The sequence below is a fragment of the Rhinatrema bivittatum genome, chromosome 9 (genome assembly GCF_901001135.1).
Source record: "Rhinatrema bivittatum chromosome 9, aRhiBiv1.1, whole genome shotgun sequence".
Lineage (NCBI taxonomy): Eukaryota > Metazoa > Chordata > Amphibia > Gymnophiona > Rhinatrematidae > Rhinatrema > Rhinatrema bivittatum.
The window spans coordinates 85,830,336-85,843,731 of record NC_042623.1 but is presented as its reverse complement, the minus strand read 5'-3'; the positions used below and the strand labels follow the sequence as shown (position 1 = coordinate 85,843,731).

Below are 13,396 nucleotides of genomic sequence, written 5' to 3'. Positions count from 1 at the left end.
TATAAAAACAATACTATCATATTTTCACATATATACCCTGCACACATGTATATACCCTATGTAAAAGTAGTCCTAGTGGATGTGAATTGATGTATAACCCGCACCCATGTATACCCTGCACTTATACCACATACTAACAAAGCTGCATTTGCTTGATATATATAAGGATGTTCATTAGTTTCTTCCGTTTTGGCAGAAAAACAGAACGCATGCATTTTTTTTATATGCACATATTTATGCATACATTGTCCAATATTTCTGCATGTACTATAGTGCCCGAGGTACATGCGTAATGTAAAAACGACTATAACCCATGTTCTTGTTTTCCTTACATCAGTGACTTGTTTGAATGGAAAAATGTGTATACCCCGTGGGTTATATGCATGGTAGTTAGTATATGGAAATTAAACAAAAAAATGTATTCAGGTCTTGTTTTATTAATTAGGAACATACATTTGATTATGCTTTAATGGAAACTGGAAATCACTGCCTTTTAAAGACAAAGGGGAGTGGATACAGGCTTCAGAACAGATTACTGTGTATGGGATTCAGCCCCTAATTTGGGGAAATAATTTATTTCTCAATTTTTCTATACCACACATTCAGCTAGCTGACCAGGCTGGTTTACAAAATATGAAATAAATAGCATAAAAATATATCGCATTTTTAAAAATCTGTAAAACATCTCAACATTAAAAAAACACTTACAAATACTAATTAACAGCTGAGAAAAGCCATGCCTACAACTTCTTCCTAAAAACCTCATGGTTTGCCTCTAGCCTAATATTTAATGGTGCCGAATTCTAGGTGTTTGGACTATAGAGTGAAAACATTTTCTTTTGATAGCCTTCTCTTTTTACTTGCTTCACATGTGGTGTAATATACAATGGTCCCTCTGCTGAGTATAAATTTTGTTTTGGCATGTCTTTCTGCATTTGGGTAGAGAGATAACCTGCACACTTAGAACACTTGATTTAACACATCAGAGTCATAACTTTAAACAATATCCTCTCTCGAATAGGCAGCCAGTGCAATTTTGCAAGCAGGGGGCTGGACTAGGTCTTCTAGGGCATCGAAACACCAGCCTAGCCGCCATATACTGCAACACCTGAAGCCGGCGTAGGCTCCTCATAGTTACCCCTAACAAAATCCCGTTACAGTAAACATTGGGGTAGCCAATGCCTAAATGATAATTTGGAAAAACCTCAGTATTCAGCCCACATCTAATTTTCTTTGACTGCCTCAATTTTAAAAAGATTTTCCACCATCAGAAAGACATGAGGTTCAAAAGAAAGCTTAACATCATACTGAAGCCCCAAATTCTTAACCTCCATGGCTACCCTCCCTGTTTCAATCCTTCCCTCCCTTCTCCATGTCAAAATTTCATAAAAAAAAAAACCAAGTAAAAAAAACCCAATCCATCAAAGCCCCCCAACCTCCCGACTCCCCCAAGACTCGCTGGTGGTCTCAGGAGTGATCTCCTGCTCCCGAGCCACTTGCTACAAGAAATTAAAATGGCGCCAACGGCCAATTGCCCTTACCATGTGACAGTCTAGGGAGTGGATTAACACTTTCCAGTAAGCCCTGTAACACGTAGTCACACAAGAGGACCATAATGCAATCATTTGGCAGCCACTGGAGGGAAGCTGGATTCATCTGACTGTATTAAAGAAAAGGAAATGATCAGGTAAGCAGTAATTTCTCATTTCTTAACATCCAGTCAGATGAATCCAGAACAAGTGGGATGTACCCACACTACTCCTGAATAGGGTGGGAGGCTGCCTGCCATCTAGTCAAAATTGCTTGTGCAATGGCCACATCCTTCCGGGCCTGCATATCCAGACAATAATACCTGGAAAAGGTGTGTAAGGAAGACCACGTCACAGCTTGGCATATGTTGACAGGGGACAACAATCTAACTTCTGCCCATGACACTGCTTGAACCCTAGTGGAATGAGCCCTAATCTGACTAGGTAACGGCTTCCCTACATCCAATTTTGCAACTGTGACTACATCTTTAATCCTGCGAGCTATCGCAGCACATGAGGTCAGCTCTCCCTGTCTAGTACCGCCTTGAAGAACAAATAGGCAATCTGACTTCTGGAAAGGCTTAGAAACCTCCAGATACCTGACAATATGTCTCTTGACATCCAAGGGTCGCAACAGACGATACTCCTCTGCATCCTCTCTCTCTGTCCAGAGATGGCAGGGAAATGGACGGATTCAAGTGAAACTCAGTGACCACCTTTGGTAAAAAGGAGGGAATAGGAAGCAGCTGTACCGCTCCTGGAGTCACCTGAAGGAAAGACTCACGGCAAGATAAGGCTTGGAGTTCAGAAACCTTACGTGCAGAGCAAATTATCACAACGAAAACCATTTTCAAGTTCAGTAACCTCAAGGACAGGGTATGCAGTGGTCTAAAAGTAGGGCCTGCCAAGAAATCCAATACCAAATTAAGACGCCAAAGAGGCACCAGAAACCACAAAGGATGAAGAAGTTGGATCACACCTTTCAGGAACCTGGCCACATCAGGTTGAGCCGACAAGGATCCACGATTTATCTGACCCCTGAAACAGTGAGAGCCACTTCTTGCACCTTCAGGGAATTGAGAGCCAAGCCTTTATTCAAGCCATCTTGCAAAAATTCCAAAATGAGTGGAATCTTGACTAAGGAAGGAAGAACACTTCGATCCTCACATCAGGCATCAAACACTTTCCAAACCTGCTCATAGGCCAAGGAAGTCGAGAACTTTCTAGCTCTCAGTAAAGCGGAAATCACCGTCGCAGAGTATCCCCGTTTCAGTAAGCCAGCCCTATCTAGGGCCATACTGCAAGACAAAATCAAGTCAGATCTTCGTGAAGGAGAGGTGCGTTGGAAGTCGAAAAAGCGAATCCACCAGGAGCCTTTGCATACCATGGTCTCCTGGGCCAGTCTGGAGCTACCAAGAGCACCATCGCTCCATGGTGCTTGATCCTCCAAACCAATCTGCCCAACATGGGCCATGGAGAAAAGGCATACAGTAAATTGTCTTCCGGCCACTCCTGCACTAGGACATCAATCCCCAATGACTTCGGATCTCTCCTGTGGCTGAAGAATCGCGGAACTTTCGCACTGCACGAAGTCGCCAGGAGGTCTAGGAATGGAAGACCCCAGCAGTCCAAAATCAGCTGAAATGCCTTGTCTGACAATGTCTACTCTCCTGGATCTAGACTCTCCCTGCTGAGAAAGTGTGCCCTCTTCCTGCTATGTGTGAAATTGAGATCATCTAGAGGTGCACTTCTGCCCATTCCATAAGCTGATCTATTTCCCATGACACTGGTTGGCTCTTGGTACCACCTTGCCGACTGATGTAGGCCACAGTAATTGCGTTGTCAGACATTATTGTTTGATCAATTTTGCAGCCTGTCACTGAACTGTAAACATGCCAACCGGACAGTCCTGGCTTCCAGCTGATTGATGTTCCAGAGAAACTCTTCTGCATTCCAGCATCCTTGTGCTGTCCATTCCTGACTGTGATCTCCCCATCCAAGGAGACTCACGTCCGTTGTCAGTACCAGCCAGTCCGGCGGGTCTAGGGAGACTCCCCTCCTTAGATGATCTGCCTGCAGCCACCACTACAGTTGGGAGGAGACCTCCATTGGCAAGTGGAGCTGAATTGAATAGTCCTAAGACTGTAGGTTCCACCGAGACAGCAGGGAGTTCTGCAGAGGATGCATATGTACCTTTGCCCATGATACCACATCCAAAATTGCCACCATTAAGCCAAGTGCCTACAGGTAGCATGACATAGTTGGGTGCAGAGTGTTCATCAACAGACGGAGCTGCGTCAGGAACTTCTGAATTTGAGTGTCCAGCAGGAAAACCTTACCCAGCTTCGTGTTGAACTGAATCCTGAATTATTCTAATGACTGAGCAGGCTGAAGACTGCTCCTGGCCAGGTTCACTACCCAGCTGAACTCCCGCAACAGGAAAATCACCTTGAGAGTCATCAGGCGGCTCTCTTCCAGCTTCTTGGTACAAATCAGCCAGTTGTCCAAATATGGATGTACTAGGATTCCATCCTTACTCAACTCTGCCGCAACTACTACCATTACCTTGCAAAAGGTTCTGGGAGTAGTGGCCAGACCAAAGGGCAGTGCCCGAAACTGAAAGTGGCATCCCAGAAATGCGAACTGCAGGAAATGTTGATGTTCTTGTTGGATGGGAATGTGTAGATATACCTCAGACAGATCCAGATAGGTCAGAAATGCCTCTGCCTGCATGGCCATTATCACCAAACACAAAGCCTCCATGCGAAAATGCTTCACTTGCAGATGATGGTTAACGCCTTTGAGGTCCAGGATGGGATGAAAAGAACCCTTCTTCTTTGGCACAACGAAATAAATGGAATATTGCCACATATTTTCTTGAGACGTGGGCACTGGGCCCACAGTCCTCAGACTGAGAAGCCTTGCCAATGTACCCTCCACTGCCTGCTTCTTCTGCAGGGAGTGGTAGGGAGATTCTCCATGAACTCATTCCCAGGAACACTGCAAAATTCCACTGCATATCCTTCTTGTATCACCTCCAGGACCCACTGATCCAATGTGATTTCGACCCACCTCTGATAAAAGAGAGAGAGGAGTCACCCTATTTCCTGTTCCAGGAGGTGGGTCAGCAAACTTTCATTGGAAGGCTTGGGAGGTTCCACTATCCGAGCCTACGCCTCTTCTGGGTTGTCGGGGACGAAAGAACTGAGACCTACTGATGGGTCAAGTCCTCTGAAAGGTCGCTCCTTTATAGGGTATTAAATGCTTGGATCCTCTAGCCCGACCTCTCATGTTAAAGGAGTGCTGCGCCTGCTTCTTATCCTCCGGCAACTGAGGAACTGGAGATTCACCCCACATACTGGTCAGTTTCTCCAACTCACTGTCAAACAAAAGTGAGTCATTAAAGAGCAATTTGGTGAGGTTAGCCTTGGAGGTTGTATCGTCCGACCTACATCTCAACCATAACTGACACCTGGCTGCAACTATGGAAGCCACCCCGCTGAATGAAGTGCAGACCAAATCACAGCCTGCATTTGCCAAAAAGGCAAATAACTGCCCTGGAGTTTACCCCAGCGTCATCAACCTACTGGGAGAGAAGCAAACAAGAGTGAGCCACCAAGGAACCACAAGAATTGATCTGCAAGGTCACTGCCAGCGCTTCAAATGCTTGCTTAAGAATAGTCTCAATCTTTTTATCATGAGCATCTCTCAAGGCCGCTCCTCCTCCTTCCAAGGGAATAGTGATCCACTTGGAGACTGCACATACAAGTGCATCCACTTTTTGAAAACATAAGTGCTCTCTTACCACTAGATCCAGAGGGTACAGGCCTTTCAAAACCCGACCCCCCTTTGAAATTAACCTCTGGAGTGTCCCACTCAAGATCAATCAATTCTTGAGTGGCCTCCAATATGGGGAAAAAACAAGAGGCTTTATGCAAGGAAACCAAAATGGGATTTCTCTTTGGCTCAGACATGGAATCTGATCCAGGAACTCCAAGCATTTTCAAGGTCTGGGAAATCAGAGCTGGCAGTTCATCTCTATGAAAGAACCATAACATAGTTCTATACAGTTCTAATCCGGAGGAATTTCACTAACCTCAAGAGAGTCAGGATCGGCGTCATCATCCATGCCATCCGGATCTCTATCTGGAGGTCCCACTGCCACTCTATGAGTACTGTAGCCCTTGATAGAAAGTCCAGGCAAGGATCCTACCTCCACCTCTGCTCTGGGAGCATTGGACAGGGCTGAGAACTGCGCCTGAAGAAAGGATTGCAACCCCTTCAAAAATTCTGCCCATGAAAAAGTAGAAGTATCCAGACCAGGAGGTACCTGAGGTGAACTCACAGAGCTACCTTCCCCTGCTGAGGAACCACTTAGAGGAGTTCCAAAATCAGGCGTTCCATCTGAGTCGTCTTTACCCAGATCAACATCCGGCTGGGAAGAACCAGGCTTAGTGAAATCAGAAGAAGACAATTCTCCCTGAGCCTTCAAACAGCGCTGGCACAAATTAGCGAGCACTCCTGGCTAAGATGCCCAAATATATCAAACAATACAAAGAAAAAGATGCTTAGGCTTCTTAGGTACAGGTGCCATTATGGCCGATAGTGCGTTGAGTTGTGGCCAGTGGTATGTGCCAGCTGTTTTTTTTTTTTTTTTAATATATGCACTCAACCTAGGCGCCCAAAAATTATGTGCCAACACTTAGGCGTCACACAGCTAAGTGCTTTCCTAGGTGCCCAAAAATAAGCGCACAAAAAACTTAAGTGCACAGTACTACTTGTGCGCAGAGGAAGTCAAGCAGCCACTATGGCGTCGCTTAAAATGGATACTCAGACTATAAGGCCCAACTGTGCGTCCAAAAACTGGGTGCTCAACTAGACGCACATGCCAAACAGACAATCCTGTAGAGGGCAGCCTTAGAAAGTGTGCAAAATGCCATGTGAAAAGCCTCAAAGCAGGGCCAAGCCTAAGGAGGCTGCTCAACCCACTACACTGCCATATCCATCAACGTCCTACAGAGTGGGATGAATGTTGGACCGGCACGGCCAGCATGGAGACCAGTGGAAGAAGGAAGCCCTACACAATAAAAAAACTCCTTCTATGTCTCCGTATAATCTTTTTTTTTTTTTTAACTTACCGGAGCTCAGCCTTACCTGGCTGAGTACAGACAGTCTCCGGCTGCGGGCGGAGAGAGCATGTGCCATCACCGCCGCGCCCGGTTTCCTGCACCCGCTGCTTTTCAGCAGCTCAGACAGCTAAGTACACACCGGCTGAAACCAGCTACCAGACCAAGGCACTTGTCTGAGGGATCACGGAAATCACATCAGGAATTCTCAACTGTGGGAGGGACCATTTGGTATCACTGCAGGAGAGAGGGGCAAATTTATTTCCTTAATTCTCCTTTTCTTTAAAATGAAGCAAACCCCCGTTCAGAGATGCACGCCCACCATCTGCTGGAGACAGAGAATGCTGGCAGGCTGATGTCACTGCAGGGGTATATGTACTGTAACATCAGTTTGCTCCATCTCCATCTGCTGGTAAAGGTGCATAAGAGACTTGTTCTGGATTCATCTGACTGGACACTAAGAAACAAGGGTTTAAGCCATGTACTACATATAGCTTAAAAATAAAATCTGACCAAATCACAGTATTGATATGATACTGTTAATATTGTTGTTCCTTGGTTAAAATATTAAAAAATTCAGAAAATGGATAATTTATTCCGCAGAATATTGAGAAATAGTTATCTGGCTAATTTTAGCTGGATAACCTAACCAGGTAGGTATAAAATTATCCAGCTTTATACTTATGTGGCTGCATTCAAAGAATATAGCTATATATGCATTGAGCAAATTAAAAAAAAAACGTACCCTAGCTCGGGCCTTCCCCCTTCCATGAAGCAGTCTACAAACTGAGGCTGCTGGGTTCCTGCCCCCATTCCATCTTTCAAAAACGACATTTTGAGGATGCCAGTAGGAGTGGATGGGTTGGGGTTGGAAGAGGGGTAAAGGAACATTTTTAACAGTTACAACTCTAGGAGATGGAGAGATGGGAGTGCGCCTCCTTGGGCTTTTCTGCCCACCATATTGTCAAAAGAATTTGGGGGAGGGGCAGTTACGAGGTACGGGCCTGTGAACCCTAACTTGGGGGGCTTAGAGGGGCACAGGCACATTGGCCTGAACTTGGTTTTTTTTATTACTTTGCACTGCACTTATACTGCTATATTCTTTGAATATAGGTGCAGAAGCTTAAAGTTATCTGGAAATACGATGCTGGATAACTTTAACCCTGCTTACAGCCATTTCCAGATTTAGCTGAATAACTTGTTTGGATAATTTTAAATATTGTATGTCCTTGGTTAACTTACCTTGCTAAGTCATCCCAGCCCCAGAATGCCCCTAAAGTTTCCAGCTAAATTTTATTGGGATAATTACTTATCTGGACAAAATTTATCTGGATGAATACTGATGATATTCAAAGGTTGGTACATATCTGAATAACGCAAGAATTATCTAGATAAATGCCTTTGAATATTAACTTCCATATGTGGTTCAAGTTGTTCAGTACACTATACTTAATATGCCTTATTTTTATTTTTTTAATGTTTACATTGGACAAAAAAATAAAAATCTGGATTTTGTGCCTAGAAAGATCAAATACTATTTAGCAAAGCCAAAAGTCTGTGCAAAATAAGTAAGATAACTAAGTACATACAATTTAAATTAGTTTTACTAATAAGTATAAAAGTATAAACCTGGCATTAATATCTGTTTATAAACAGGCATAGTTCAATTTTAAATTAATTCTACCTGAAGGGTCTTTAAAATTACCTTCTAATTCCAATAAAAATGTGTCTTCCGAGCACTGGCTTTCTTTCAAATCAATGGAGTCCATGTATCTATATTAAAAGATAAGACATGTCAATGGACAAATATAGATAGAGTGATAGACAACTGATATAGTTGAACATTTAGATGATGGCATCAGACAACATTTTATTCATATAGGCCACACAAACAGGTTATAAGTAGACAGAAAATATGCATAAGGATATAGCACAAGAATAAAACTATGTACTGGACATAACACGCCGAGAGGCGTGCCAAGCCGTACGTAGAGCTGAAGTCTTCACCCCGGAAGCCTGAGGACCCCCCGAGAGGAGCTCGTGAGGTCCCAGACCACTGGGACTTAGGAGGTCAGAAGGAGCGAAGGGTGACGGAACAGTCCGAGGTCGAGGCAGGCGGCAAGGACGGTAGCCAGGAACAAGCCGAAGTCAGGAGCCAGAGAGACAAGCAGAAGATCCGGATCCGGGAATCTGGAACTGGACAGAAACAGCGGATCCAAGACCGGAACAGAAGCTGCAAGCCCAAACCTGGAGCAGGAGCTGAAGATTCGAACTGGAGCAGGAGCCGAAGATCCAGACAGGACAGGAACAGAGCGCTGCAACAAGCAGGAACAGAGCGCTGCAACAAGCAGGAACCTCGTTGCAAGGCGAATACAGGAAGCAGACGCCGGCTTAAATACAAGCCGGCGTCCGACGTCATTTTGTGGGCGGTCTGCGGTCTGGCAGGAAAAGCCCTTTAAATCGGGCTTCCTCGCATGCGTGTGCCCAGAGGGGGAGGAGTCAGGTTCTGGGGCTTGGCGGCGTCTCCCTCATGGAGACGCTGCGCGAGAAGGCCTGAGTAGGCCCAACAAGTCGCGCACCCGACCGTGGAGCAGCCGAGAGCCCAGGGCGAGCCCGAACACCCTGAGAGCCCCAATGCTGCCGCCCCGAGACCGGAGGTAAGGACCCGGTCGCAAGTTGCGACCGGGACCGCAACACACGTAACATATTATTACAAAGTGAAACAGGCACTGTTAAGAAAGTGACAGTAAACTGGTAAGCAGAATCCTGAATTAAGAAAAAACTTCTATCAATTGAGAGAAAATAAAATCCTAGATGGCATATATTAAAATGCACTGGGTTATTTTGGGAGGGAGGGGGCAAGAGACAGCTTCATTCTGCTCCTTTCAGCTTCCAGCTCAATTGGAACTTGCCATAAATTGGGCAAAGATATCACGAGCTTTCATTTGCAGCAACCAGGGATTTTTCTCCATTTTATTTCTCCTCCCATCCAGCCAAGCCATTACAGCGATAATCTTCTAAGAGGCAAAAAATGCAGTTACTTTTTCAGTCAAACCACAGCTCTGACTAAAGGCTTCATTGTACAATGGTTGAACTTCCTCTTCCTGCCAGGGGCTGTGAATATTACGCTTGTACCCACCTCTGGCTGGCCTGTGCAGAAAAAGCTGGGTCCAGAAACTGAACCTGAGCCTACTGCATTGCAGCACTGATGCTGGGCCGGGATTTCTTTTCTTATGTAAAATAATGTTGTCGCTATATGCTGACCTCATGTACTCGTTCTTGCGAATCTCTGTTAATTTTTTTTTTTAATTTATAGAAAAGACATAGTTTGCATAATAGCTAATCTCAAAGACAAAACTTAATCGTAAAATTATTGAAAGTACAAATAAGTAAAAAAAACAAAACAAAAAAACCCCAAATAAAAAAGTGATCTCAGAAATCTGTTTAAAAGTAATTGGCTGTCGTGGCAACACACATACACAGTGGAATTATGAGTCGAAAGAAGGAGGAAGCCACTATTTTCCACAGGCCCCCATTCATCAAAACTTCTTTTGGGAGTGTCTGTGATATCAAGTCTTGAGAGAAAATACAGTTTGCTCTGTGCATAGTGACAATTTAGATTTGAACACTACAGGAAAGGAAACAATACATTTGTGCATTAAGGCAAACACAATTTCCAAATGTTTAATTTGATTGTTGATTTCCAAGTGGCAAACAGTCTTATCCTTGTTACAGAAGCATAGAAATATAATGGCAGAAAAGACCATGCAGTCTGTCTAGTGTGCTCAACCACACAACTACTCAATTTTACAATCTCTACCACTCCCTCAGAGATCCCCCCTTTGTCTGCCTCATGCTTTCTTATGTTTCCACTTTTCAGTTCTAATGCATGACAGGGGCAGAACCACCATCAAATACCTTGATCTGGAAAATTAGGGTCAGCACATATATTTTATTTATTGAAATATCAGAGGAAGAACTAAATACAAAATAATAAAATAAAAAATAATAATTCAAGAATTTTCCATTAATTTTCTTTCATGATTCGAGCAAAGTGAAAATGGAGGATCTTTTAGATCAGATATATTTTGATGAGGTGATTGTTAAGACTATTAGAGAGAAAATAATTGATGTATGCACATTCCACTCTAGTGATATATGAACTAAATCCTTTTTCTTTCTCCGGTCACTCATATTCTCTTTTCTTAATTTATGAGCCTCATTTCAATCTCATATAGAACTGAAAACTATTTGCATTCACATCTTTATTCTCATGGATATTTTCTTTATTTCACAGCTACAAATGTTTATTTTATAGCTATTATGTACAGGTTTTTTTTTTTTTTAATTAATTTGCTCACATTTCTACAAACCTGATTTCACTTTGTCATTAAAGGGTATTGTGTGCAGAATGAAGAGGGAAAAAATGCCTATTATCCATTTTAGAATAAGGCTGTAATGTAACAATCTGGAAAAAGTGAAGGGGGTCTGAATACTTTTTGAATGCATTGTATATCTTTGTGAATTATCTTTACTAAAGTGGCAATTATGAGCTAATGTAATTGCCCCCATGCCAGGGGATTGAGCATGGAGTAATGGCATAGGGAAACCATGGGCTGGACATTTATTTGTTTATTTAAAAATGTTTATATATCGCTTTTACAACTGAAGTTGGCCAAAACGGTTTACAAGTAAAAAAAATATCCGTAATAGTAAAGATAATAAATCACATGATGAACTAAAACCACTTAAAAACTAATAGAAATACAGAGGAGGAAAAGTTAAAATAACTGGACAGTAATGGTAAGGCCTGTATATTCATATGCGCGATTGCTTGGAACTGAATTCATTTGGCGGGCAACGAACCGAAGGCAGCGGAGAACAGATAAGTTTTCAATTTTTTTAAAGAATTCTTTCAGGTTGGAAATCTGCCTTAGAAAATCTGGAATGGAGTTCCATAGTAATGGACCAGCAGCTGAGAATGTGTGTTTGTTAGTTATATCAAGCCTGGCTAGACGGACTGAGGGAACTTCGAGTAGGCATTTGTTTAGGAAACAAATGCTGGTATAGAGTATTTCAATGAGTCAATTATTGGCTTTCACTATGACGTTCTTCTCAGAAACCAAAACGTTAGGTAAAGGTAAAGTCATCTATTAATAAATGTACTTGTAATTTATACAGTGTGCCTAATGATATTTTTGTCAATAAAGATGTATCGGACATAATCATCAAATACTGTAAAGTTAGAATTTGAGAGTATTGGCACCTTGCTGGACTTCAGTGCCATCTCTTCCTCCACTATTAACATCTCTCTACAGCAGTACAATAAAGCTTTCCATCTCCAGTGTCTGCTCTCTGAGTCTAGCCTATTGCTGTGGTTCCCCATGGGGCCCCTCCCCGTGGGAGGAGTCATTACCACTGTGACTAAGAATCCACACTATGCCTCAAACCCAACAATACCCATCTGTAAAATATTCTACCTTTCAATCCCTAGAAAAGCAAATTGTTATCTACTTGTGAAATGATTTCTGAATGTATGAAAATCAAGCAGATAAATATATCAAATCATTTTCAGTTATACACATTCACTGCATGATAGTATGGTAGGTCAGCTAACTGTTAAGTTAAAAAAAAAAAGGGATTATCAATCTATTTTTGCTGTTTAGATCTGATTTACAATTTTGACTGAGGTTGAAGTCTTGATGATTAGACTGCTGCTCACAATTTTCACACATGTGCCAATTCAACTGTCTGAATATGTAATCTTTTCACTAAAATCCATATCATTATTAAAACTACTTTTACTTGCATCAGTGATTAATATTTGCATAGCTCTTACTTCTGTAGGTCTTTTACATCATAGTTGCTTTCTGGTAGGGTTGTAATTCCTCGACCGTAACCAGTGCCACCATGAAGCTGAAATTCGATATATAAGGCTTCTGTTTCAGTCCCATGACTGGGTGTCTGCAATTTTGCATGGAGACTATGAATTCTGAGAAAGCTTCCGACCTAAATATAAAATGCAACATTATACAATGGAAATGCAATGCACTAACTCTTAAGAAACAATTATGGAAGACTTTGCTGTACAGCAATATTTCCAAATAGCCCTAATTAAATCTAAGTGCAGTTTGAATTGTACTACTTTAGAAGAAAGGGTCTACAAAATCTTAGTCTTCCTTGAAATATTTTTGTATCTTTTCCCTGCCCTTGATTCTTATATGTTAAATATAAATGTGCAATTTTATCTTCAATATGCTTAAATATGTGTTAAAAATATTTCATGATCATGCATATTTTCCACAAAATATTTTAGTCACTTTGTGAAAGGAAGGACAGAGAAGACACATGAAAGAAATGACAGAAATTAAACAGCAGACTGTGCAACAAAATGATCTGCATAAAAGAGAATTGCTGGAGAAATGAGGGAAAGAATCAAAGGTAAGGGAGAGAGGTTGAAAATGGAACAAAAGTATTAATTATGGGATAGGAGAGAAGGAGAAGATATTCTTTTTTTTTTGTCAAAATCATTTTTATTAAAGAGCATCACAGGTACAGTTAAAGATACTTTCAAGAACTGAACTATAGGATAAAGGAGCACATTACAATATTAAAATATTAATCAGATATTAGCAGTTATATACATTATTAAAACAATGTAAACTTGAACAACTTCCCTTGTACCTTCTTTTTGGAATCTATAAGACCAAAAGAAACAAAGAAAATTCCAATCATAGCCCA

General features: G+C 42.0%; 1 protein-coding gene across 3 annotated transcripts in view; it reads right to left on the bottom strand.

Annotated features, from left to right (window-relative positions):
- POT1 (protection of telomeres 1) overlaps positions 1-13,396 on the bottom strand; it is a 364,682-nt gene that overhangs the window by 100,446 nt on the left and 250,840 nt on the right. For all 3 annotated transcript variants that reach the window (XR_003858606.1, XM_029615658.1, XM_029615659.1), the window contains exons 11-12: positions 12,495-12,664; positions 8,361-8,428 (exon numbers count right to left, since the gene is read on the bottom strand). Coding sequence is in view for 2 of the 3 variants with exons in the window: in XM_029615658.1 (XP_029471518.1) it covers positions 8,361-8,428; positions 12,495-12,664 (238 nt within the window). In the remaining variant the exon portion in view is untranslated. The remainder of the gene's footprint in view (positions 1-8,360; positions 8,429-12,494; positions 12,665-13,396) is intronic.